Below are 25539 nucleotides of genomic sequence, written 5' to 3'. Positions count from 1 at the left end.
GATCCAATAGAGTTACGCTCTTTTTAATACGTTTAATACTTGCAAAAACCACAGACCGACATAAAGAGTGACTGCTAGTATGGAAAAACGACGAAATAAGGTTTGCATATTTTGCCAAAGGTGCAGTTCATAAACAAAACTGCATGCGTCGCGCGGAAGAACATTGTAGCCGGAACTACTTCTCTCTGTTTATGTCTAGGACGAGTCACGCAGGTACTGGGCTACTCCGCAGCGGTGGCGACCCGAACCAGTCTAAAATAGTCCGAATATAAACACTAATTATAGGTGTACCGTATTGATTAAATTACCATTAAACTACATTTAATAAATGTCTTAGTGTTTTGCCAAATGTTTCTCCTCATTGTAATTGTAATATAGTAGAATGGTTTGAATTACACATGGAAACGCTATTGTTCATGAAGGTGGAAGCGACACCAGAGGCAGAGAAGGATATTGAATTTATGCTTCACAGAGAACTTCAACTTTACATCCAAAGCCCTAATGAAGTTACTACTAAGACAATTACAGCTCTTGGCTGAAACTGGACCCGTGGATGCCAGCTCATTTTCCTGCTGAAGTTATTAAAAATGAAGTTATACATTATAAAAAACACATTTTATATACCCAACACCACAAAGCACATTCCAACAGTTCAAGGAAATCAGGGGGAGTATTTATTTTTAATATCAGTTGATACAACATTGCCCCTTAAGCAAATGAAGATCTGCCAGAAGTTGTCTTTACCTCAATAGTACGGCTTCCATGATAAACAATATAATCTGAATACCATACAGCCTTATATGCTCTACAATACAAAAAATATAATTTGCATATCTGTTGTCATGTACTTTTAAAAACGGCACCAAAAATAACTTTAAGACTGCTTTATTTAGCCATACCCATGCAGGCTTATATAATAAAATCATACACATGTGTGCATTAGTATCATCACTGTGTGCTAATGAGTTTGGCTCAGATCTTAAATACTTCTGTACATTGGCAAGGGAAACATGTACTACTCAATACGTACGTCACAAAATTGGCCTGACTGTAAGACAAATGAGCAGATGGTTAGTACCAAAAAAACTGTAAAAACACAACAGAAACCGTAAAATGGGGTTGATGAGGGCGATGTTAAAAATGACCTTCACCCCCCTCCCAAAAAAACATAAACAAAACAAATGTGGCAACACAAGAACCAATTCAGTCCCCATAATGCATCTCTCTGTCTTCCCATCAGGATCTTTGGTCCGTTAACACAATGTCATGAGGAACATGTCAAAAAACAAAAGCTGACGATGCAACGTTAATGAAGGAAAGTCCATGGATGGCCTGCGATGAGCTCATAAATTAACTGAAAGAAGACAAACAAACACAAAACAAGAAAATGAATCACAAAATAAAGCAAAACAAACTAAATAAGATGATGTAGAATGGACACATGTCATTAATGTATTTAAAAATATACAAGCATGTTGTGATATGGGAACAAATGAACATACTATCAGCTTAAGAGGTTTCAGACAATATGTTTTCTGGAATGAGTTCTTGTATTTGTGGTGAATTAAAGCAATAAGGCCCGTGAAGCTGTGGCCAAGCGCACTATTTGAGTGACGTAAACACAAATTAATAATAAAATTAAAACAATTATCTGATCGTCCTCTATAACGCGGTCGCTATTTACTGTCTGTAAACACTTGTGTTATAAAAGCAATGACTGATGCATTTGTATTACATTCAAAGAGCGTCTGTTATCAGCCATTTTCAGTGGAAATTAAACCATATCTGTACCGGATTGGCATGGGATGGAACGGTTAAGCAATGAGAATGGTTAGGCCCAACGGTGTAAAAGTGGCTTATGTTACAGGACAGGTTTCAATGTGTGGATCCATGTCAGGTTCAAACCACAAAATGGATGCTCTGTAAATGTTAGACCATCAATAACCACAAGATGGAGCTAGATGAGCTTCATTTGAGAACAGGCTGAAGTTCCCTTGACAGAATGTTGAATATGACTAGAGAGAAAGACTCTCATAACAGACAACTTTCATTTGCGTCACACTACTGTAACGCCACTCTTACTGTGTTTGCAGTATGCACTGAAAGTCATATCAGCCGTGGTTTCTGATGTTGTTTGAGATGATTCAAAATTGTTCAGAGTCATTTTAGGGACTTGAATTTGAAATTCAGCAACAACGATACACAAACTGTCAAAATTGACTTTGTGGATTTTAGTGGTTTTTGAATTTATCCAAATATATTTATAATTAGTGCTGTCAAATCGATTAACTCACATCTAACAGAAAAGTTTGTGTGTGTTTATGTGTGTATTAGTGTTGTAGTACTCGAGACCGGTCTTAAGACCATTTTTTTGAAGGTCTTGGTCTTGACTTGGTCTCAGACTAAAAGGTCACGGGATTTTATTTCAAGACCACACCTGCGGGGATATCGCTAAATTGTCATTGCATTGTCTGATTTCTTTGTTAACATCATTAATTTGATTGGAGTTTTTCAATTGATTACAGTTTTTAAGTTGATTAGTAACAGCTCTATATAGTGTCTTATTATTTTAATTGTGATTATATGATTAAAAATAAGACATTTCTCAGGCAGAAAATGTGGATCTTTCAGATGGATTTGAGGAGAGCTAGCCTGGTCTTGGTCTTGGTTTAGGTGGTCTTGACTACAACACTAGTGTGTATAATATACACCGATCAGGCATAACATTATGAGCACCTTCCTAATATTGTGTTGATCCCCTTTTGCTGCAAAAACAGCCCTGACCCGTCATGGACTCCTCTAGACCCCTGAAGGTGTGCTGTGGTATCTGACACCAAGATGTTAGCAGCAGATCCTTTAAATCCTGTAAGTTGTGAGGTGGATCCATGGATCGGACTTGTTTGTTCAGCACATCCCACAGATGCTCAATTGGATTGTGGGGAATTTGGAGGCCAAGTCAACATCTCAAACTCGTTGTTGTGCTCCTCAAACCATTCCTGAAGCATTTTTGCTTTGTGTCAGGAGCATTATCCTGCTGAAAGAGGCCACAGCCACCAGGGAATACCATTTCCATTAACGATAGTACATGGTCTCAACAATGCTTAGGTAGGTGGTATGTGTCAAAGTAACATCCACATGGATGGCAGGACCCAAGGTTTCCCAGCAGAACATCACCTTCGCTTTCTACATGCATTAATGAGTCTCGGCCGCCCTTGACCCTGTCATCGGTTCACCACTGTTCCTTCCTTGGACCACTTTTGACAGATACTGACCACTGCAGACCGGGAACACCCCACAAGAGCTGCAGTTTTGGAGATACTCTGACCCAGTTGTCTAGACATCCTTACGCTTGCCCATTTTTCCTGCTTCTAACATCAACTTTGAGGACAAAATGTTCACTTTCTGCCTAATATATCCACCCACTAACAGGTGCCGTGATGAAGAGATGATCAGTGTTATTCACTTCAGCCGTCAGTGCTCATAATGTTATGCCTGATCAGTGTATATTACACACGCATATATTATGTAAACACAAACTTTAATGTTTGATGCGATTAATTGATTTGACAGCACTTATATGAATGTTTTGCATGTAAGATAAAATGGAGAAACAATATGGAAGGATAAGAACTCACTTTTTCTTGTCTTTGTCCTTCTTGAGAGGCTGTGAGAGCGAGAGCGTCTCGGCCGCCACCTTCCTCCTGTTGAAGGCGTTCATCTCCTCCTCCAGATCCCGTCTCTTCTCCTCCACCTTCCTCTTCTCCTCCTGGTGCATGCGCTTCAGCTGCTCAAACTTCTCATGTAACTGAAGACAGAGAGCGTCCATTAGTTTGAACCTGCACTGTTTCTCTAAGGCCATGCTGACTTCATTATGTTTTGTCAAGCAGGCTTTTGAGAAGGATAAATCCTAAAGAAGCTGGACTAACCTCTCTCTCCTTCTCCTTCAGCTCAGACTCCGTCTCCTTCACCTTGTTAACAAACATCTGCCTCATCTCCTCTTCCTTCCTTTGCAGGTCTCCAAGAAACTCCTTCCTTTTGGCTTCATACGTCTCCTGTAGACTGTAGAAAAGGTTTTGCTTTGAACTGGCTGATTTCATATGGTAACATATAAACTCTTTACCACTTTACACACACATTTACAAAACATTTTAATTTAAAATCTACTGGCATTATGCTTTGATAACTATGGGGTGGATTTTAAAAAAGGGAACAACAGTAGCTTAAAACAGTGACCACAATATGTCATCAAAATTAATGTCACGGTCAAGACGGCATCAGTCAAAGAGGCAAAAACATTTTTTTCCCAAACAAATAGTTATTACGCAATCAAGAACACATTATTTCTGCTGAATATGCAAAACTGATGGACGATGAAACCAGGAATGTTTATTAATTAAACCTTTGACGTGCACGATCACACCAGTGTGATTAGAAGATTCAGTTCAGTGGGTCATGTGATCAGCTGCTAAATTCGAACGTGTTTTCGAGCTAGTGCTGAGCCAAAGACGGACACGCGCAGCACTGTTCAGTGTTTTAACCACATCGTGTTTATTTTAAGATTTAAGAAATGTAAATGCACATGAGTACAAGCAAAAATATATTTGTAGTTTGTAAAATACACACGGTCCATGTAAGCGGCAATAACACTCCTTCCAAATATAATTTGAAGTGTTTCGTTCATATCAAGACACACATTGTGTAGGTAACTATAGACTATTTAGGAGAAGTCATCACGGATACAATAGGCAAGATCCATGGAATAAGAGGAAAAAAAATGTCTTGTTGTGTTAAATGAGAAAAGAATCAAATAGACATTAGAAAAAAGTAGCTTAAGAAAGAAATATTATATTTGATTCAACATAATTTATTATGCATAAACTTTTAGGACATGAGGGCGAGTAAATGATGACTGAATTTTCATTTCTGTGTGAACTATACCTTTAATGTGTTTTTTTTTATTAATATGGAATATGGATTTATTTGTATTGAAATTATAAATAACTGTAAATAAGAAAGTAAAACTGCCAGTAGGTGGCAGTAAATGTCTAAACGAGTGAGTCATTCATTCATTTGATTCATTTAAACTGCTGATTCATTCAGGAATTAAAGGTGCCCTAGAATCAAAAATTGTTGAATAACAAGAGTTCAGTACATGGAAATGACATACAGTGAGTTTCAAACTCCATCGTTTCCTCCTTCTTATGTAAATCTCATTTGTTTAAAAGACCTCCGGAAAACAGGCGAATCTCAACATAACACCGACTGTTACGTAACAGTCGGGATCATTAATATGTACGCCCCAATATTTGCATATGCCAGCTCATGTTCAAGGCATTATACAAGGGCAGCCAGTATTAACGTCTGGATCTGTGCACAGCTGAATCATCAGACTAGGTAAGCAAGCAAGAACAATAGCGAAAAATGGCAGATGGAGCGATAATAACTGACATGATCCATGATATCATGATATTTTTAGTGATATTTGTAAATTGTCTTTCTAAATGTTTCATTAGCATGTTGCTAATGTACTGTTAAATGTGGTTAAAGTTACCATCGTTTCTTACTGTATTCATGGAGACAAGAGCCGTCGCTATTTTCATTTTTAAACACTTGCAGTCTGTATAATTCATAAACACAACTTCATTCTTTATAAATCTCCAACAGTGTAGCATTAGCCTGTTAGCCACAGAGCATATAGCCTCAAACTCATTCAGAATCAATGTAAACATCCAAATAAATACTCACAGGAATCGATGCATGCATGACAAACATCTTGTAAAGATCCATTTGAGGGTTATATTAGAACTTTGTTTATGCACTGTATAACTGCACTTATAGTCGAGAGCTCGGGAGGGCAGGGAGCGAGAGATTTAAAAGGGCCGCAGCCTGAATCGGTGCATAGTTAATGATGCCCCAAAATAGGCAGTTAAAAAAATTCATTAAAAAAAATCTATGGGGTATTTTGAGCTGAAACTTCACAGACACATTCAGGGGACACCTTAGACTTATATTACATCTTTTGAAAAGACGTTCTACGGCACCTTTAAGTAAATGGTTCTCTTTATGAAGGGGTCACTGAATCATTGATTCACCAGATTGATTTGTTCAAAACACGGATTCATTCAGAAACACCGCTGTGTTGCTCAGAGATGCACAATCGTTCTGCTATGGCTTTATAGGTAACAAAAACAGACAATACTGTGTCTAAAATATAACACAATATTAACTTTTTATTTAGTGAACTGTTGTATAAAATCAATATCACATGTGCACTCGTGTGATATTGCTTAACTATATCATGATATAAATATGAGACAAAAACATACAGGGTCAATTTTGCCCCAATATCTTGTATTTTATGGGCATATAACTGCATTAGGTATTGGGTAGGATTAAGGGATGTAGAATATGATTACGCAGAATATGACATTAATGTGTGTTTTATAAGCAGGGATGCAAACAGGTAAAAAGATATTTGCTTTACATGCTCATTTGTAGTTACTTTAAGGGATTTTTTAATTTATTTGTTATTACCTTGTATGTCCAAACCTGTAATTTTTCACCAAAAAAAAAAAAAAAAAATTGTTGCAACATTTCACCAAAATCAAGATTGAATAGGCTACATTTGGTCAAAACCTCATGTTATAAAAAGATGAAGTGCTATGGTTATTTAAGACAATATTGGCTGATTAGACCGCAATACTGAGCAAAACGCAAACTATTTGCCCTCTCTCTCTTCACCGTTCCCACATCTCAGACCCCGTCCCCACCCCACCCCATAAAAACACTTTCTCATTGGATCTATGCAAATCCCATAAGTGACCTATTTTGATCTCAAAAAGGTGAGTTGTCACTTAAAGGTGAGGAGTTTGCATCCATGTATAAGTACTAATAAACAGCCAATATCCTACTAATATGCATGATAACAAGCAACTAGTTAATAGTGAGAATTTGACCATAAACTAAAGTGTTACCTTATGTTTTAATCAAATCAATGCCGCTTTGGTGAGCAGAAGAGACTTGAAATCATGAAGAAAACTTGAAGAAAAATCTTACCAACACCAAACACATAATTTTAAATCGACAGCCTTAGAAATGACATTTTTCTTTTATTCCATTGCATCCACAGACTGCTACTGCAGACGTGTCATTTCCTGCCAGCAGCTAGGCTCCGCCCACAACACACATCATCGCTGTTTGCAAACATCCAAACGATCTGTAAAGTTGACTTAATTCTTCTCCCAGTTCACCGGACACTCACTTTCATGTATTTTGGGGGATGAATTTATGCGTTGTAAAACCGAATCAGATTTGAACTCAAGCTTTAGAATTAAACTCAAGTGTGAAAGGGTTAACCACGATTTCGTGCTGACTTTACACTTTAGAAAGTTACTTTGCAGAACAGAGATCTGTACCTGTATCACAAGCAAAACACGTTCAGAGTAAAGGCCTGATCGCACAATGATGAAAATTCTGTGATTAACATTTTAATCGTCACAAACATTCACATGCCACTAATGTGACTAGAGGTGTATTAATCTCTTTTCCATCACACTGTGAAGGAAGCGGGCCAACCATTAAGGTTAACACTTTTGGTCACATGTTACTTGCTGCTACAAAGTAACACCAAACTGCACAAAAGTGTTTGTGAGAGCTTGCTCTGTCATAACGTGCCTCGGATGGCAGCTCACTTTGAGACAGAGCGTTCCGGTGACCATGTGACGAGTTTCACCTGCAGTAACCCACCTGAAAGGCTGGCTGTCCGGGTCAGTGTCTTTGAAGCCCATCTCCTCTAGTTTACAGCGTCTGTAGAGCTCATAGTGTCTGGCGTGAGTCTGCTCCCGCAGATCCTCCATGTTCACTCTGATCAACATCTCCCGCAGCTTCACAAAATCACAGTGGCTCTCATTCTCCACTGCAACACACAAGCACATGATCACGTCAATACAGTTCTGCCTGTCACCACCACTGGTGCGAACATTCAAGCACAAGGTATACTTCAGATGTCCACGTTCCTTGACGGTCTACGTGAAGTAATTTTCATTCTCCAAAGACATCCACGAACCCCCCGTAATGACGAAAATGAAGTCAGCCTAAGTTTTGTGTCCGTGCAGATGGTGATTTGCGCGTTTAAAAAAAAAAAGTCCGCTACATCTTCTTTCCAGGCTCACGGCCAAGGAGTATACTTCGAAAGTATGCAGTGTGTGTGTGTGAGAGAGACCTGAACTCATACATCCAACAGAACAAATAATAAGATCACAAAAGTGTTTTATTATTCATTATTCTGCATCGTTTTTTCATTTTTCTGTAGTTAGAATTATGAATTAAGGCATATGCATATACCTGTTTAAGATTAAATAAATATGGACAAGCACAAGCGGGATTTTTTTTTTATTATTCTCCTTTTGTGGTCCGAAAAAGAAGGACATACTGCATTAGAACAACACCAGGGTGAGTAAATCAAGACTTAATTTTCATTTTAGGGTGATCTATGCTTTTAATAACTGAGCATCTATAATAATAGACCCTTATTCAGTTTAGACACCATAAGTTAACGCAGATGAAAACAAGGCTGTGAGGGATAGACTTACAGTCTGCACAATGGCACACACTGTATAAAGGTTCTCACAACTTTTAAAACTGTTATATGGAGTTTTTGTTCAGAAAGATGTTTAGTCAGCTGAACAATCGGGTTGTTGTTAAACAACAGTACAATCCATTGAATGCACTTTATTCAGTCCCTCACAGCCTTGTTTTCATTCCTGACAAAAAATAAATATGGCGCTACACTGACTAAGGTCTATTGATAATTGAGCAGCAAATCATCATATTAGAATGATTTCTGAAGGATCATGTGACATTGAAGACTGGAGTAATGATGCTGAAAATTCAGCTTTGATCACAGGAATACATTTACACTTTAAAATACAGCAAACAGTTCTTGTAATATTATATCACAATATTACTGTTTTTACAGTCACACTTTAGATTAGGGTCTAATTCTCATTATTAACTACAACTTTCACCTTCAAATTCCTAATTATTACTTATTAATAGTAAGGTAGAGATTAAGTTCGGTATTGGGTAGGATTAAGTGATGTAGAATATGATTATGCAGAATATGACATTAATGCGTGTTTTATAAGTACTAATAAACAGCTAATATCCTACTAATATGCATGCTAACAAGCAACTAGTTAATAGTGAAAATTTGACCCTAAACTAAAGTGTTACCGTATGTTTTAATCAAATCAATGCCGCTTTGGTGAGCAGAAGAGACTTGAAATCATGAAGAAAACTTGAAAAATCTTACCAACCCCAAACACATCATTTTGCATAATTAAAGGGGACCTATAATGCAGTAATGTAATATGGTGTCCTCAGAATGTGTCTGTGAAGTTTCAGCTCAAAATACCCACAGATCATTTATTATAGCTTGTCAAATTTGCCCCTATTTGGGTGTGAGCAAAAACACGCCGTTTTTGTGTGTGTCCCTTTAAATGCAAATGAGCTGCTGCTCCCCGCCCCCTTTCCAGAAGAGGGCGGAGCTTTAACAGCTCAACAACAACAAAGCTGGAGAATCTCACGCAGCCAAAATGAGGATTGTCAGTAATGGTGTTCAGCCTTACATTGTTCAAACCGGAGTCGACACTGATGGAGAGACTCAGGAAGAAGTTTTTACAATGAAACTGGACGTTTCTGAATGGTTAGTGGATACATTTATGTAGTTTACTACATCGACTAGCATCATGTAAATCTTTTGTGCAAATTCAACGTTAAAGTAACTCTCGTTTGTGAAGCAGCCGAGCGTAAAATGATTTGCGCAACCGGTTCTTCGGTACATTTCCTTCATAAATGAAATTCAAGCAGTGTCCTCATTGGCTCGGGTGTCTATGGAGACTCTTATGTTCGTTGGTACATCCAATAACAGAACATTTGTAATGTTTTTTTTGGAGCAGACATTGTATATCTCCAGCTGCTACAGCGAGGAAACAGAAATGGTGGACTGCTGCGGCTCTCTCAGGGCAGGATTTATGCTAACGGGGCAGATCGCCACAGTCATGGGCCAGAACCGCTGTTTCGAGAGACTGTTTCTGATTTATGGGGATTATAAAAAACTGGAGTGGATGGATTTTTACCATTATAGGCTGGTTGTTTACACACATCTGTTTTATAAAAGTGGATTTTGCGTAATAGGAAAAAGGGGTTTAAGTCATTTTTAATACTAAAACATGTATTTATTCACCTGACAGCTCTAAAAAGTATTAATAATCTGCATCCTCATGAGTAATGCTCTGCATGTAGATGCGCTGAACGCTGTACTGAGTAAGTATAGCTCTGAAGTAGTTGTAGTCATGTGGCTGAGAACTGAAAAAATGTTTTAATTTGTATATGCCTATATTTTAATGCTGAAAAACACTAGGAGACTCCACAAAGTCTACATGAAGTGCTCTACGTTGAGCATCTCTTTCATGGTGCGTGAGTCTCTACTTGAGCTGGACGAGCAATTAAACTGAAACACAGTTACGGCTAATGACGTGACCTTATCTGAGGCAGAGTTCTCTCGCTCACATCTGAGAAAACAGCGTAATTAGCCTCCGTCAAGAGTGACATTTATCGTCGCTTTGATTGATGGGATTGTTTTCACATGAAAGACATTGTAAAAATACCCCCAACCAGCACCCACAGGGAGAAGCTTAAGGAAAATGAAAAGCAGCGGCTGACGTACTCCAGCCCCTCGAGCGTGATCTTCTCCAGTGACAGAGTAACGCTTAGCAATACAGCTCAACTGAAACAGACGATACAAGAGACCAAACTGCAAGAACGTTATTTCTTACCTTGAACTACTCCCCATGGGTACTGCCTGGCCCTCACCGTCTTATTGCCCACCTTCACCTCCTCGACACTGCCCACCACAGCAAAGGGAAGATGGGCCTGGAACAAGGACAATCATGGTCATGTCACAAGCACTACTATTACTCAAATTACTCTGATTTACTTAGCAATAATATGCACTTTCCCACTGAAATGCAATGAAATATACATTCACATCTGGATTTAAATTCAAATTGTGCACAAGCTTTTAAGTGGTTCAAGCAAAGACTCACGTTCATAGAGGAGTTGATTTCTGTGACGGCTTCATCATCCGTGGGAAACTGGTAGATCTGAACACCATTGCTGACCAGCTCGCTCATGATTTTTATCTTGAATTTGTGTAGCTCGCTCTTGGAAATCGTGTCAGCTTTAGCGATAATAGGGATGATGTTCACCTAAAAAAAAAACATTTCACAATATATTTCATTTCATATCTCTCTTTATTCTATTGCATTTATTTGTGCTGTTGTTTGAAATTTGTTTTGAAAATAACAGTTTGCATTGAAGAAAAGTAGATTTTTGATTGTATATGGTGTCAATTATAGTTCTTTGAAAGAAAATCAGAATCGGTAAAAATCGGTATTGGCATTTACAAAAAAAAAAAAAAAATCAGGAATCGGAATCTGCCAAGAAAATTGCAATTGGTGCATCTCTATTTAGTATGTATTTGTGTTAGCAGGGCCCTGGGGCAACATCATTATGAACCATCTGTGCTTTGTGCATCTCCTAAATACACAAACCCTCTCCTCTCGTTCACGCCCTTATTATCTGATGAAATGAAGTATTGATCTGCTCTTTTTCCACTGGCAGACAGAGAGAACCCCTGCCCATTGTCCTACATTTTCACATATTTAAGGATTAGCAATACACTCATCACTACAGCAATAATGACATTCCCTACAAACTCACAAAACGATCACAAACAAGATGGTCATTCATGCTTTTTGGCAGCAAAATGAATAAAATATGTTTTAAATTTTAAAACATTTACTAATAATAATTAGTGATGCACCAATACCACTTTTTCCAGAACGAGGCTTTTATTTTTGGTACTCGCCGATACCTGTATTTTCACTGCATTTGTAATTTTTAAAAAATGTATTAGGTAGAGAAACCAAAAGAATATGAATCATATTAGTTTATTTAATATGTTTAGCAAATTTATACTTCCTTCAATTATTTTCATGCTTAATTATGCCTGTCATTCAGTCAAGAGCGGTGTGTGATTTCTTTGTCCTTTTGCTGTTTGATCAAAATTAAAAAAACAGCAGCAGGTTTATTAGGCTGCTGTCACTTTAAGAGCTGCACGGATCCAATATACTGTTACACATGCATTTTATTTCTCAACTGTTTGCGTTTACTTAAGACATAACCAAGTATCTTTACTAGGACTCTTGCAAAGACTGGTGTCAATGCAGTATTCAAGCGCTGTCCGAGATGCGGCTTTCTGGGCGCACGCTTTTGTGCACAGTGAACTTCCTGTCCTGTAAACATCCAAATGATGCATTTGTGCCGAGTGAACGATCAGCAATCAAGAGCAACAGAAGTCAGTTAACATTAGTAATATGTGCCTCTTTTTACCTTCTTTGCTACTGACATATTTTGACATATTTAGCACTGGTTGAAGAACATACACACTTGGAGTGAATATAATGTAAAAAATAAGTTTGTTCAATTTCACGTACATATAATTTGCTATCATAATAAGATCCTTACTTTATAATCAGCCATCAGCCTAGCAGTTAACGCACATGCTATTGTTCGACGTTTGCAGTGAAGTGTAATCTTCATAATACAACTCTTGAATTTCCCAGCGAGTGGAGATTCATGCAGAACATTCACTAGTAAACCACAGTGATGGGACCTACCTTGCTGTCCAACTTCTTCATTGTGACTAAATCCAAGGACTTGAGCGAGTGTCCCGTTGGAGCAATGAAGTAGAGGCAGATGTGAATTCTGGTGTCATGGTAGTTGAAGAGAGAGCGCTTTATTTTCAGCTCTTCCTGCAGATAGTTTTCAAATTGTGTGTCGATATAATCCACAATAGGTTTATAGCTGAGAGAAACAGACACATTGCAAGAAATCAGCACTCGTAAAAAGCCAGTTAACATCAATTTTTGAAAGAATTCTATATAGATGTTATCTTTTCTTTAAAAAAAAAAATAAAAAAATCAAGACACTTTGTGTGAGAAAGAGATGCAGCTGTGTAGAGACTGGCCTGGACCATGTTTACATTCTCTGACCTTGTCTCTTGACTTCTTAGGCATTTTTCCCAGCATGCACCGCTTGTAAGCTTTCAGAGTCTACACTGTTTCGTTCTAGATGCATTTTTCCCAAAAGATGCAATGTCTCTCTTCACATCTGGCCAACTTTACACCCAACATTCAGAGAGTTAGAAGGCACATTCTAGGAGTTGAACATGAAATAAGGTCTTTTTTTTCTCTTTCTTAACAAGATCAGTGAAAGGAGATGCTTTTACAAGAAAGTCTATTAAAATCCAAATTAATATGATAAGAGTTGTTTTGTTTTCCATTTATTTTAAATGAGGTTTGCAACCCTGTAACATCTGGGACATGCTTAAAATTTGATTGTTATTTAAAGAGGATGTATTATGCTTTTTTTTTTTCACGTGTTCATCTTTCTTTAGTGTGTAATGTTGCTGTTTGAGCATGAAAGAGGTCTGCAGAGTTCCAAAGCACAAAGTTTTATTCTCTATATCAGTGTCACTGTTTCTGAATTCCCTGAAACTCCTCAACTGCAGTCTTCTTCCGGGAACGAATATGTCACAATTAGTAATGTTCCAAAGTCTAAATCCGAATTTGAAAAGGCACGGAAAATGAATAACGCATTCTACGGGACATTGTTAGGCTTGCTGTGGTAGTTGGTTACATTACAGCACATCAAATTTCACTGATCACATGACGAGAGTGAGGAGAGATGATTGATAAGACGATGTCGGAGGAGTTGGTGTGCAATAGATCCAGAGCATCATTGACAAAGATCTTATATCTTGTAAAATGTGTGGTCAGTTCGCCGCTCCTTACATACACAGACTACATGTGATCATGAAATTTGAAAGCGAAAGTAAAACGCGAACGTGCCTTCAAAAGAAATTTCAATACCCCGCATATTGATAGCGGCTTCCTGATTCCTACAAATTATATACTATATAAATCACCCAACTATATTATTGTGAGAGAATGCAAAAGAATGTCCCTTTAGGGGCTCCGTAGAATGCTTTATTCACTTTCCGAACATAGTATTCGGCTTCGGGCACATCCTTAGTCACAATATTCCTCATTTACAAAATTCCCGCACAAGGCATATGCAAAATAAAGGGGCGGGGCCAGGTTGAGTTATTTAGTAGTGTGTTGAAACTGACCAATCATAACACACTGGTCCAGCCGACCAATCAGAGCACATTGTGCTTTTCGGAAGGAGGGGCTTCATAGAGACAGGAACTAAAGAGAGCGCTATGGTGCTTTTCCACCGTGTGGTATGACTTGGCTCGGCACGGTACGGTACGGTACGGCTCGGTTTGCTTTTCCACTGCAGTTAGTACCGCTTCAAAGTAGGTGGGATTATAGACTGATCGTTATGGTTGCGCCACCACCTCGTCTACTGACCACAGTACAGACATTTCTTTTTTCAAGTTGCGTATGATGATCGTTTAAAAACGTAGTGCGAATAAATACTGCATTACTGTTGCTTACATTACTGTTTAGTGTCTAGTGCTTCAAATCCAATGACACTGGTAGTGACGATTCTCTCTGACCAATCAGTGATCTGCAGTGTTTACACGTCGCATTTTAGTATCGGTACGGCATGCTTCAAACCTCAACCAAGGTGGTACTATTTAAGTGAGCTGTACCATGCAGTGAAAAAGCGCCATTACTGACAGTCTAAATTAAACTGACACTCAATGTTCCTTTGTAGTTTTTAATAAACTTACATTTCATATACAAAGAACTAAATATTTGTTCTTTGACAAACTTAGACAACAAAAGTTGAATGCAGTCAACACTATAGCGTGGGTTTGCTTTTCAAGCTTGGTTAACAGCTTACGCAACAATATCTCACAGTTCTCACAACAATATGGTATTTGAGCCTCTAATGGTTTAAGAAAATTAATGAGAGTCCAAAGTGTATCCTATTCATGGAAAGTGTCAGACATGCACACTTGTGAAAACCAAACTTCCTCTCTTCTTTTTCCACCCCAAACCATATAAACAGCTTCAAATAAACACTCTTGTCTCAGTTTTGCATGTGGGTGTCAAAATATGAACAAAGTGCTTTGTATTAGCAAATGTTTTATTAACAGACTCATTCGCATGTGCGTTTTGGATGTATCAGTTTCTCAGTGTAACTCTCCAAACATTGATGTTGGTCTAAACAGTACAGGGCATTATTGCATTTAATCTTTTACCTTTCTTCTTTGTTGATCTGGTCCCCAAAGCCCACCGTGTCAACGATGGTCAGTTTTAGGTGGACGTTGCTCTCTTGCAAGTCGTACGTTCTGGGCCGCAGGTAGACACCGTTTTGGTAATGGCTGGCCTCCTCATTTTCAAACATGGTGTTAAAAAGGGTGTTCATTAACGTAGACTTGCCGATGCCAGTCTCGCCTAATGATAAGAGAATGACTGATTAGCATTTCCACTACAAGATCAGATACCCTCTCCATTGACATTGAGCTAGTGTACAGTTTAAATGGGCTGTTAATAGTTGCTTACCCACACAGAGGATGTTGAAGCAGAAACCCTGAGTCACCGATTTACTGACCAGCTGATCGGGCAGACTGTCAAAGCCAACATGACCGCCAAGGTTGAGGTTACGCTTTTCTTCATTCTGTGAAGGAATCAGACAAATTTGACCATGGACTGAAATAAGGCTCACATAAAAGGAAAGGCAACAAAAAGCTAAAATTGTTTGTCTCTCTAGTTATTTGTATTGCCTTCAGCCACTGAAAAACCCTTCTTTGAATGAAATCGATTACTGTAAAGAAAAAAGGTAACACTTTATTTTGTTGGTCCAATTTAGACATTCAACTAACAATAAGTAACTTTACAACTACATGTCAACTATTGCTCAGGTTTGGATTCGGGTTAGTAGATTAAGTTGACATGTAGTTGTAAAGTTACTTATAGTTAGTAGAATGTCTAAAGTGGACTATTGGAATAAAGTATAAAAAATTGGTTTTATGCATTGTTTATTGATTGGATGGATGCAGATCTGAATGCAGACAACTGTAAGAAAGAGGTAGAGGTAATGCGAATGAAATGATTCATGTTCTTCACACATCACCAGAGAAATGTCTGTCATTTCATAAGAAGGAGTTAAGACATTTTGATTAAACATTAAAATGTTGATTAAACTAGGGATGCACGATATATTGGCCACCATATCGGTATCAGCCGATATATGTTCATTTTTAATGTTAATGTTATCGGCCCGATAAAAAAAAAAATTGGCTTATATATTAAAGCAATAAATAATTATTTCCTTCAGCTGAGACACTTCAGATGTGCACTGTCTGACATTATCATTTTGAATTGTTGAAATATGATTGGAGTCACTTCAAAAAGGAAAATACAGTTAAGTACAGTGCAAGTCTGTCATATAGGCTACATAAAATTATAATGAGAACATTATAATTGTGTAAGTGGGACATGGCTTTTAATGGTGAAACGTTTATCTTTGTAATCAGACTCTCAAAAATTATATAAAAAAAATTTGATTTAGATTTATCGGCCAATATATCGGTTATCGGCTTTCAAATATAAAGAATTATCGGTTATCAGCCAAAATTTTCATATCGGTGCATCCCTAGATTAAATGATCAAATAAACAGTGTTGGAGAAAGTTACTTTTAAAAGAAATGCATTACAATATTACGTTTTCCCCCCAAAAAGTAACTAATTGCGTTACTTAGTTACTTTTTATGAAAAGTAAGGCGTGAGATTACTTTTGCGTTAATTTTTCTCACTTGGCCTGGGCTTTCCTTTTTTTATATATATATAAAAAAAGTTATATTTTTGGCAAATGTTAAGACCCTTTCACACCAAAAGTGAAATTAATAAGCCTCAGGCTGAAGGAAATGCATATTTACGCCTGTACAGTAGAGGGCGCAGCTCAAACAAACCTTTCAGCTGTGCTGCCATTCTGGATTAAAGAAGAATAGGATACAGGAGAAGGAAGTTCAACACTCTTACTTCTAAATCTAATCTAAAGTAATTTTTGCTTACTTAGCAGCAAAGACAGTGGTTAATAAAGTGAGATTAAATACATAAAGTATATTTGTGTAATTTAATATAGTTACAGGTTTGCGTACAATTCTGAGATTGCATTTCACAGTTTTTTAATTATTTTGAGGAATACTGAATGTTTTTGTGCAAGTGAGATGAGTAAATGCATGTTCACATTTAGTCTAGAACTACAATAACCATCATGTTCACACAGCGCACACTTTATTTCTCTCAACATGGCGACAGGAGAGCCGTCAGTCAATAAAATGTGAAAAAGTAACTTGCATTACTTATTTGAAAAAGTAACTTAGATATGAAGAGTATGGTTCCAGAACGCGATAAATGCCATTTTCAAAAAATTGAGTTTCCACCAAAATCAGTATTATATCTGGTCGATATTGAAAAGTCATTTATTAATTTTGCGCAAAATGCGATATCCGTTGTGTTATTCTGTCATGTTTTCTCCCTTTCTTCCCAGAACGCGACAAACGCCAGTGTCCTTTCTCTGCAGAACGCGATATATCCGCTCTCAACCAATCACAGCGCACCATTCCACACACTGTAAACATTAAAGGCTTTTTTTAAAAGCCGTTTTTAATACCAATGTACTCGGCAAATGTGTTTATTTAACCGTGCGGTGGCGCCAGATACTCTTTAATCCGTAATGACAAATAATTCATAACATTAACAAGATGACCATTGGAGCGACGGCTGAATGTATTTTTAGTAAATTGGCTGAATATAAGATAAATATTGGCAAAGTTTAGACTCTGTCATATATGTGAATCAACTTACTTTGTTGTGTATTTTCAGTTTGAAAAATAACTTTTATATTGATGGATTAATTGTATTTTGAAAAAAAAAAAGTGTCATGGATTTATTGCATTTTGGGGAAAAAATAATACGTTTTTATAATAAACTTTTTAAAATCAAAATGTAGATTTGAATTTTTAATGTTTTTATATCCAAAAGATGCTATGTGAAAGTTTGAAACAGAAAATAGGGGTTTTCATCTTGCCAATTTTTTGGTAAAGAAAATACCTTTTTACTCAAAATAATCAAAATGGAGTTATTGCGTTTTGGAACCAAACTCTTCATATTTTGTTGTAAATTGAAAAAGTAATGCGTTACTTTACTAGTTACTTGAAAAAGTAATCTGATTACATAACTCAAGTTACTTACCCCAACACTGCAAATAAACACATGCATGAATATAGAAAATAGATGTGTGAATTTTTATTTCATGCCGACTTTAAACCATGTACAATTCCAGAGAATCGTCATTCAACGCATTTCCAATGTTCTAAAAAAAAAAAAAAAAAAAAAAAAAATCCTGTAATTCAGAACCAGACAAATCTAAAATCCCACTAATGAGTGCCCTAAAACTCTGTCCTGAAATCAATGCACTCCTCCCTCATCTGGCTTCGTCTTTTCCCCCAATGCAGGCACATATTTGGTGGATGATGTCACTGAGACAATCGAGCTACCGAGGGAAGCAGCAATTCTGCTGGTGTAAAACACATTGAGCACAAAAGGAATTCTGGCTGAAAAACCTGCACCGACCCCCTACCACCCCGTGTCATTTCAAAGCAGAGGCGCTAAAAGGGAGATCCAACATTAGGAGGTGAAGGGGAAATGGCTGAATGCATTTTTGGAAAACAAGGGAGGGGGAAAAAAATCTTGGGAAGGCTTGAACAATGGCCATATAGGGGCTGATAGCAAATGCCCCTGCCGCAGGGGAAACATTTCCCCTCAGGGGGCAGTAGATCAAGAGGAAATGGAGCAGCGTTTAGGCCACAGAACAATATTTTCTCAACCCGCCCTCACAGTGACAGGCCTAATTCATACATACTGACAGAACAGTGAGAGCTGTGTGTAAATCGCTCAACATTCCATGCGTTACTTGGCGAAAGAATCACCCCATCCAAATACACTTAAAGAAATAATTCACCCAACAATGAAATTCGGTCATCATTCCAAACCCCACTGACTCGTATTCTACCTTAGGACACAAAAGAAGATTTTTTGAATAATGTACTGCAGCAACACTTTAAGATTAGATATGATTTTCCGCTATTTGCACCAGTGGCTGATAAGAACATGATTTAATACTATAACTCTGCAGGGAACAATCCAACGGACAATCCATAATGGAGTCTAGGACAACACAGATTGTTTGAGGCAGATGGGTACTCAGAGTGACAGTGGAGAAGAGCCAAACTGGTACAGCTCCATTCTCACCCCCTACATACACCTGAATATGTGTGTGCCCGCTTCAGTTAACTGACACAACAACCCTCATCGGAAATTTTGCTGGCATCCTATCTGATATGTCAGGAGGAGGGGCCGGCGTAGAGAAGAATGCAGATGGTCTAGATTTGGGCGCAGCGTGGCATCTGCGCTGAACTGTGTTTTATCTGCTTTTCCTATTGGAGATCTTCATGCAAGTGTGCACGCGCACACAGACACAGCTTGCTGTCTTGCTGTCCCTCCTTGCATGTACTCCTAAACCTGACATATAAGACAGGTGTAAAATTTGACAGTGCAACATTTCACCTGCATATATGAGGCTAAAATGAGATGTGTGCAAACTGTAAAATGTATCTAGAAGCATGTGTGTGAAAAAAGGTCCCCGCGGATCCTCAGTTTCATGACATTTAAGGTTATAAAAAGTCTTAAATATCTTAAATTGTGAAAAAAAAGTGTAAATTATTTTGATGGGTTAGTTTACCCAAAAATTAAAAAAACAAACTTGTAAGCAATTACTCTCTCTCATGTTGATACAAACCTGTGAGACACAAATGAACATCTTTTAAAGGGATAGTTCACCCAAAAATGAAAATTTGATGTTTATCTGCTTACCCCCAGCGCATCCAAGATGTAGGTGTCTTTGTTTCTTCAGTAGAACACAAATTATGATTTTTAACTCCAACCGCTGCCGTCTGTCAGTCGTATAATGGCAGAAGATGGGAACTTCATCTATAAGAGTAAATAAAGCTTGCTTAGACAAATCCAAATTAAACCCTGCGGCTCGTGACGACACATTGATGTCCTAAGAGACGAAACGATCGGTTTGTGTGAGAAACCGAACAGTATTTATATCATTTTTTACCTCTAAAACACCACTATGTCCAACTCCGTTCATGACTCCTTTAGTGATGTCTGATCGCGCTCTGACAACGGAAGTGATGTCTCGTGCTTATACTTCAATGAGTGTCAGACATCACTGCCGTTGTCAGAGCGCGATCAGACATCACTAAAGGAGTCATGAACGGAGTTGGACATAGTGGTGTTTTAGAGGTAAAAAATGATATAAATACTGTTCGGTTTCTCACACAAACCGATCGTTTCGTGTCTTAGGACATTAATGTGTCGTCACGAGCCGCAGGGTTTAATTTGGATTTGTCTAAGCAAGCTTTATTTACTCTTATAGATGAAGTACCCATCTACTGCCATTATTTGACTGACAGACAGCAACGGTTGGAGTTAAAAATCGTCATTTGTGTTCTACTGAAGAAAAATGTCACCTACATCTTGGATGCGCTGGGGGTAAGCAGATAAACATCAAATTTTCATTTTTGGGTGAACTATCCCTTTAAATGAAATCTGAGAGATTTCTGTCCCTCCATTGACAGCCTACGCAACTACCACTTTAAAAAGTTCATAAAGAGACCGTAAAAATAATCCATACGAATTGAGCGGTTTACTCCTTTTTAGTCCATTTTCTGAAGAGACATGATTACTTTATTATTATGAACAGATTTTTTAACTCATATATAAACATCCATCAGAACATAAACAGAAGCTCAACCAAACTTGTTTGATGCATGAGAATGAACCTCACTGGCTCTTGCTGAAGCTCAAACGTGCTGCGTAACACGAGAATGAACCTCATTGGTTCTTGTGAAGCTCAAACGTGCTGCGTAACACGAGAATGAACCTCGTTGGTTCTTGCTGAAGCTCAAACGTGCTGCGTAACACGAGAATGAACCTCGTTGGTTCTTGCTGAAGCTCAAACGTGCTGCGTAACACGAGAATGAACCTCGTTGGTTCTTGTGAAGCTCAAACGTGCTGCGTAACACGAGAATGAACCTCATTGGTTCTTGCTGAAGCTCAAACGTGCTGCGTAACACGAGAATGAACCTCATTGGTTCTTGTGAAGCTCAAACGTGCTGCGTAACACGAGAATGAACCTCGTTGGTTCTTGCTGAAGCTCAAACGTGCTGCGTAACACGAGAATGAACCTCGTTGGTTCTTGCTGAAGCTCAAACGTGCTGCGTAACACGAGAATGAACCTCATTGGTTCTTGTGAAGCTCAAACGTGCTGCGTAACACGAGAATGAACCTCATTGGTTCTTGCTGAAGCTCAAACGTGCTGCGTAACACGAGAATGAACCTCGTTGGTTCTTGCTGAAGCTCAAACGTGCTGCGTAACACGAGAATGAACCTCGTTGGTTCTTGCTGAAGCTCAAACGTGCTGCGTAACACGAGAATGAACCTCGTTGGTTCTTGCTGAAGCTCAAACGTGCTGCGTAACACGAGAATGAACCTCATTGGTTCTTGCTGAAGCTCAAACGTGCTGCGTAACACGAGAATGAACCTCGTTGGTTCTTGCTGAAGCTCAAACGTGCTGCGTAACACGAGAATGAACCTCGTTGGTTCTTGCTGAAGCTCAAACGTGCTGCGTAACACGAGAATGAACCTCATTGGTTCTTGCTGAAGCTCAAACGTGCTGCGTAACACGAGAATGAACCTCATTGGTTCTTGTGAAGCTCAAACGTGCTGCGTAACACGAGAATGAACCTCATTGGTTCTTGTGAAGCTCAAACGTGCTGCGTAACACAAGAATGAACCTCATTGGTTCTTGCTGAAGCTCAAACGTGCTGCGTAACACGAGAATGAACCTCGTTGGTTCTTGCTGAAGCTCAAACCTGCTGCGTAACACGAGAATGAACCTCATTGGTTCTTGCTGAAGCTCAAACGTGCTGCGTAACACGAGAATGAACCTCATTGGTTCTTGCTGAAGCTCAAACGTGCTGCGTAACACGAGAATGAACCTCATTGGTTCTTGCTGAAGCTCAAACCTGCTGCGTAACACGAGAATGAACCTCATTGGTTCTTGCTGAAGCTCAAACCTGCTGCGTAACACGAGAATGAACCTCATTGGTTCTTGCTGAAGCTCAAACGTGCTGCGTAACACGAGAATGAACCTCGTTGGTTCTTGCTGAAGCTCAAACGTGCTGCGTAACACGAGAATGAACCTCATTGGTTCTTGTAGAAGATCAAACGTGCTGCGTAACACGAGAATGAACCTCATTGGTTCTTGCTGAAGCTCAAACGTGCTGCGTTAGGATTAGTGTTATGATCTCTTTATTTAAAAGATCTTCATTTGTGCTTCGAAGATGAACAAAAATCGTATGGGTTTGGAACGACGTGAGGGTGAGTAAATAATGACAGAACTGAGAGGTCTTAAATTTGGGGATGGAAAAAGAGCGATAAAGCCTAATGTGATTATTAAACTTCAAAAGTCTATGATTCAATTAAATAAATATGAGTGCTGGATGTTAAATTACATAATTATTAAAATACAGTTTGCAGCAGAAACACTTTTTGTATTCTAAGAAAATAAAAAATTGTAAATTGTAACCCTTTATTAAGAAAAAACACATTATTTGATGAATTTTCTTTGCATTCCTCAAGTTTTTGAGCAATGTGCTCAAGCATCACACCCTGCTTCAAAAAGGTCACACATAGGGTCTCACATGTGATGTCGGTGTTTATTAATGTCAGTGGTTAGATGCAGGGCATCTATGCATGAACAGGACGTTGACTCATCGCGAAACTCATATACCTTTAAATAACAGTAACAACATCAGCCCTGCCCTGAAACTAGAGCATTATACAATAAATGATATTAATGATGAACAGGACCGTCTTGTTCCGATCCTTAGCAGGCTTTCAGTTAAAAGACTGAACTGACACTGCAATTATACATCTGCACGTACAAAAATCTCTTATTTACTCATCCTCACAAGAAAGAAACAAGCTCGACAGCCCAGTTGAAGTCACTGGAATGAATATGAGGGTGCATAAATGATGACAGGACTTGAAATTTTTGGGTGAACTGTCCCTTAAAGCTTTTTTTTACCCATTATGTAATTAGAATTAGAATTGACCCTCCACAGCTCAATGCAGTTGATCAATATATGGCCCCTAAAACCACACAACGCTCTAATCAAAAGACATCGACAGTGAAAGCACCCTTACATTTCATTTATCTGATAGCTCGACGCAGAGTGAAACAACGCTTGGCTTTAAATAGTCCAACCAACACAACAGTGGTCAGTTGCATAAACTGCTTAGATTAGTCTAATAGTTAGTCTTGGAATTTGATTTCTTTAAAGGGTTAGTTCACCCAAAAATGAAAATAATGTCATTTATTTCTCACCCTCATGTCGTTGTACACCTGTAAGACCTTCGTTAATCTTCAGAACGCAAATTAAGATATTTTTGATGAAATACGATGAAGGCCTGCATAGGCAGCAATGACATTTCCTCTCTCAAGATCCATTAATGTACTAAAAACATATTTAAATCAGTTCATGTGAGTACAGTGGTTCAATATTAATATTATAAAGCGACGAGAATATTTTTGGTGCGCCAAAAAAACAAAATAGCGACTTATATAGTGATGGCCGATTTCAAAACACTGCTTCAGGAAGCATCGGAGCGTTATGAATCTTTTGTGTCGAATCATGATTCGGATCGCGTGTCAAACCGCCAAACTGCTGAAATCACATGACTTTGGTGCTCTGAACCGCTGATTCGACATGCTGATTCATAACGCTCCGAAGCTTCTTGAAGCAGTGTTTTGAAATCGGCCATCACTATATAAGTTGTTATTTTGTTTTTTTGGCGCACCATAAATATTCTCATGGCTTTATAATATTAATATTGAACCACTGTACTCACATGAACTGATTTAAATATGTTTTTAGTACATTAATGGATCTTGAGAGAGGAAATGTCATTGCTCCCTATGCAGGCCTTCATCGGATTTTATCAAAAATATCTGAATTTGTGTTCTGAAGATGAATGAAGGTCTTAAGGGTGTAGAACGACATGAGGGTGAGTAATAAATTACATTATTTTCATTTTTGGGTGAAATGACCCCTTAACACTGCTTATATAACTTTTTTATGTCAGTTACATACTAGATTGGCCTAATTTAAGTCTGAAAAGTAAGACTAAATCACCCCTTGATAAACTGCTAGATGATCAGACTAGTTCTTAAGACACATAGCAGCCAAGTTTAAGCAACTGGCCACAGGTTTCACTTCCACAGAAGAACACACAAACTATTATCTAGCCTGCCCAATAGACTACAAACAGCTCAATACATGAGCTTCCTCAAAATTAAGAAAAAGTCATTCACCTGATGATGGATCAGTTCTCAAGGCACATCTACGATGGGGTTTACTTGAGCTGTCCCTCAAAATACAACTTTTATAAATCTAATCTACTTGAACATGCTGCTCATTCAAAACCAGGTTCGACCAGCACTGGTCAAGCTTGTTGACCAAAGAAGTCTTGCTTAAATACATTAAGGAGGATAACCAGCTTACAGATGACCAACAGCGTCCTGCTTCTTCTGTTTCATTTAGACAGATTGAAATCTCACTGCATTCGTGTAATCGTATTATCCTTCACACAAATCACCACCACCTATTCCAAAGATCCCAACAAATAAGTCATTCCCTGCTGAGTTTGACTGTGGGATGATCGGATATCACTCTTATCTGTGATCTCAAGACTGAGGGGCCACAATTTGGCCCCAAACTTTACAAACTCTGTTGTGAATATAGTGTTATAGTGGAGTTTCAATGGGGATTTAAGGTATAAAACACTAAAAGATGTGCTGCAAAATCTGTACTATAGTATAGACTGCATCAGTGTACTGTAAATAAAGAGATGTTCACTACAAACAGCATTCAAGAGACTGAGAGAAGACATTAAACATGACATTTTCGCTTCAACAGAAATGTAGAAACACACTATATTGCTAGAATAAGCTCAAAAAGAGTGATAGTAAACACACACATACAGTAAAGAAGTAAATAAACAGCGTTAGATCGCAGTGGTCAGTGTTGGGCTAAGCTAGAGAGTAACGTAGCGCTCGCGCTAGTCCTAATTCATCACAGACAAACCTGTAAAGACCGTGTATCTAAGTGAAAACGGGTCTCGCTGACTTTAAAGGGTACTTACAGAAAATATGTCTACATCCGTGGCCGCCATGATGAGGAATGTCTGTGTTTGGATAAGGCGAAAGGGAGCTGCCTGCTTTCGTCTCACTCGCCGTCCAACAGTAGTTGGGCTGGAGAATTTACGAACGTTACTATGGTGAAGGCTTTGCTTATGAATT

At 38.3% G+C, this 25539-nt stretch overlaps 1 protein-coding gene across 1 annotated transcript; it reads right to left on the bottom strand.

Annotated features, from left to right (window-relative positions):
* Positions 1–651: 651 nt before the first annotated feature.
* septin8a (septin 8a) lies at positions 652–25539 on the bottom strand. Its single transcript, XM_048166898.1, has 10 exons — positions 25383–25539; positions 15606–15720; positions 15302–15497; positions 12744–12930; positions 11109–11270; positions 10839–10935; positions 7747–7915; positions 3927–4059; positions 3636–3805; positions 652–1354 (listed from the first exon to the last, which is right to left on the bottom strand). Exons 1-10 carry the CDS (start codon positions 25410–25412, stop codon positions 1351–1353), a joined length of 1263 nt encoding a protein of 420 aa, XP_048022855.1. The 5' UTR covers positions 25413–25539; the 3' UTR covers positions 652–1350.

The sequence above is a fragment of the Megalobrama amblycephala genome, linkage group LG18, assembly GCF_018812025.1.
Source record: "Megalobrama amblycephala isolate DHTTF-2021 linkage group LG18, ASM1881202v1, whole genome shotgun sequence".
Lineage (NCBI taxonomy): Eukaryota > Metazoa > Chordata > Actinopteri > Cypriniformes > Xenocyprididae > Megalobrama > Megalobrama amblycephala.
The sequence above is the reverse complement of the archived record's forward strand: the minus strand, read 5'-3'. Positions and strand labels throughout refer to the sequence as shown.

Excerpts from the sequence above, each read along its gene's own strand:
- septin8a (XM_048166898.1), bottom strand. The coding sequence starts at position 25,412 with ATGGCGGCCACGGATGTAGACATATTTTCT. Across the intron at positions 7,916-10,838 it reads CCCATGGGGAGTAGTTCAAG|TGGAGAATGAGAGCCACTGT; the intron begins GTAAGAAATAAC and ends TGTGTGTTGCAG. Across the intron at positions 3,806-3,926 it reads TGAAGGAGAAGGAGAGAGAG|TTACATGAGAAGTTTGAGCA; the intron begins GTTAGTCCAGCT and ends CTCTGTCTTCAG.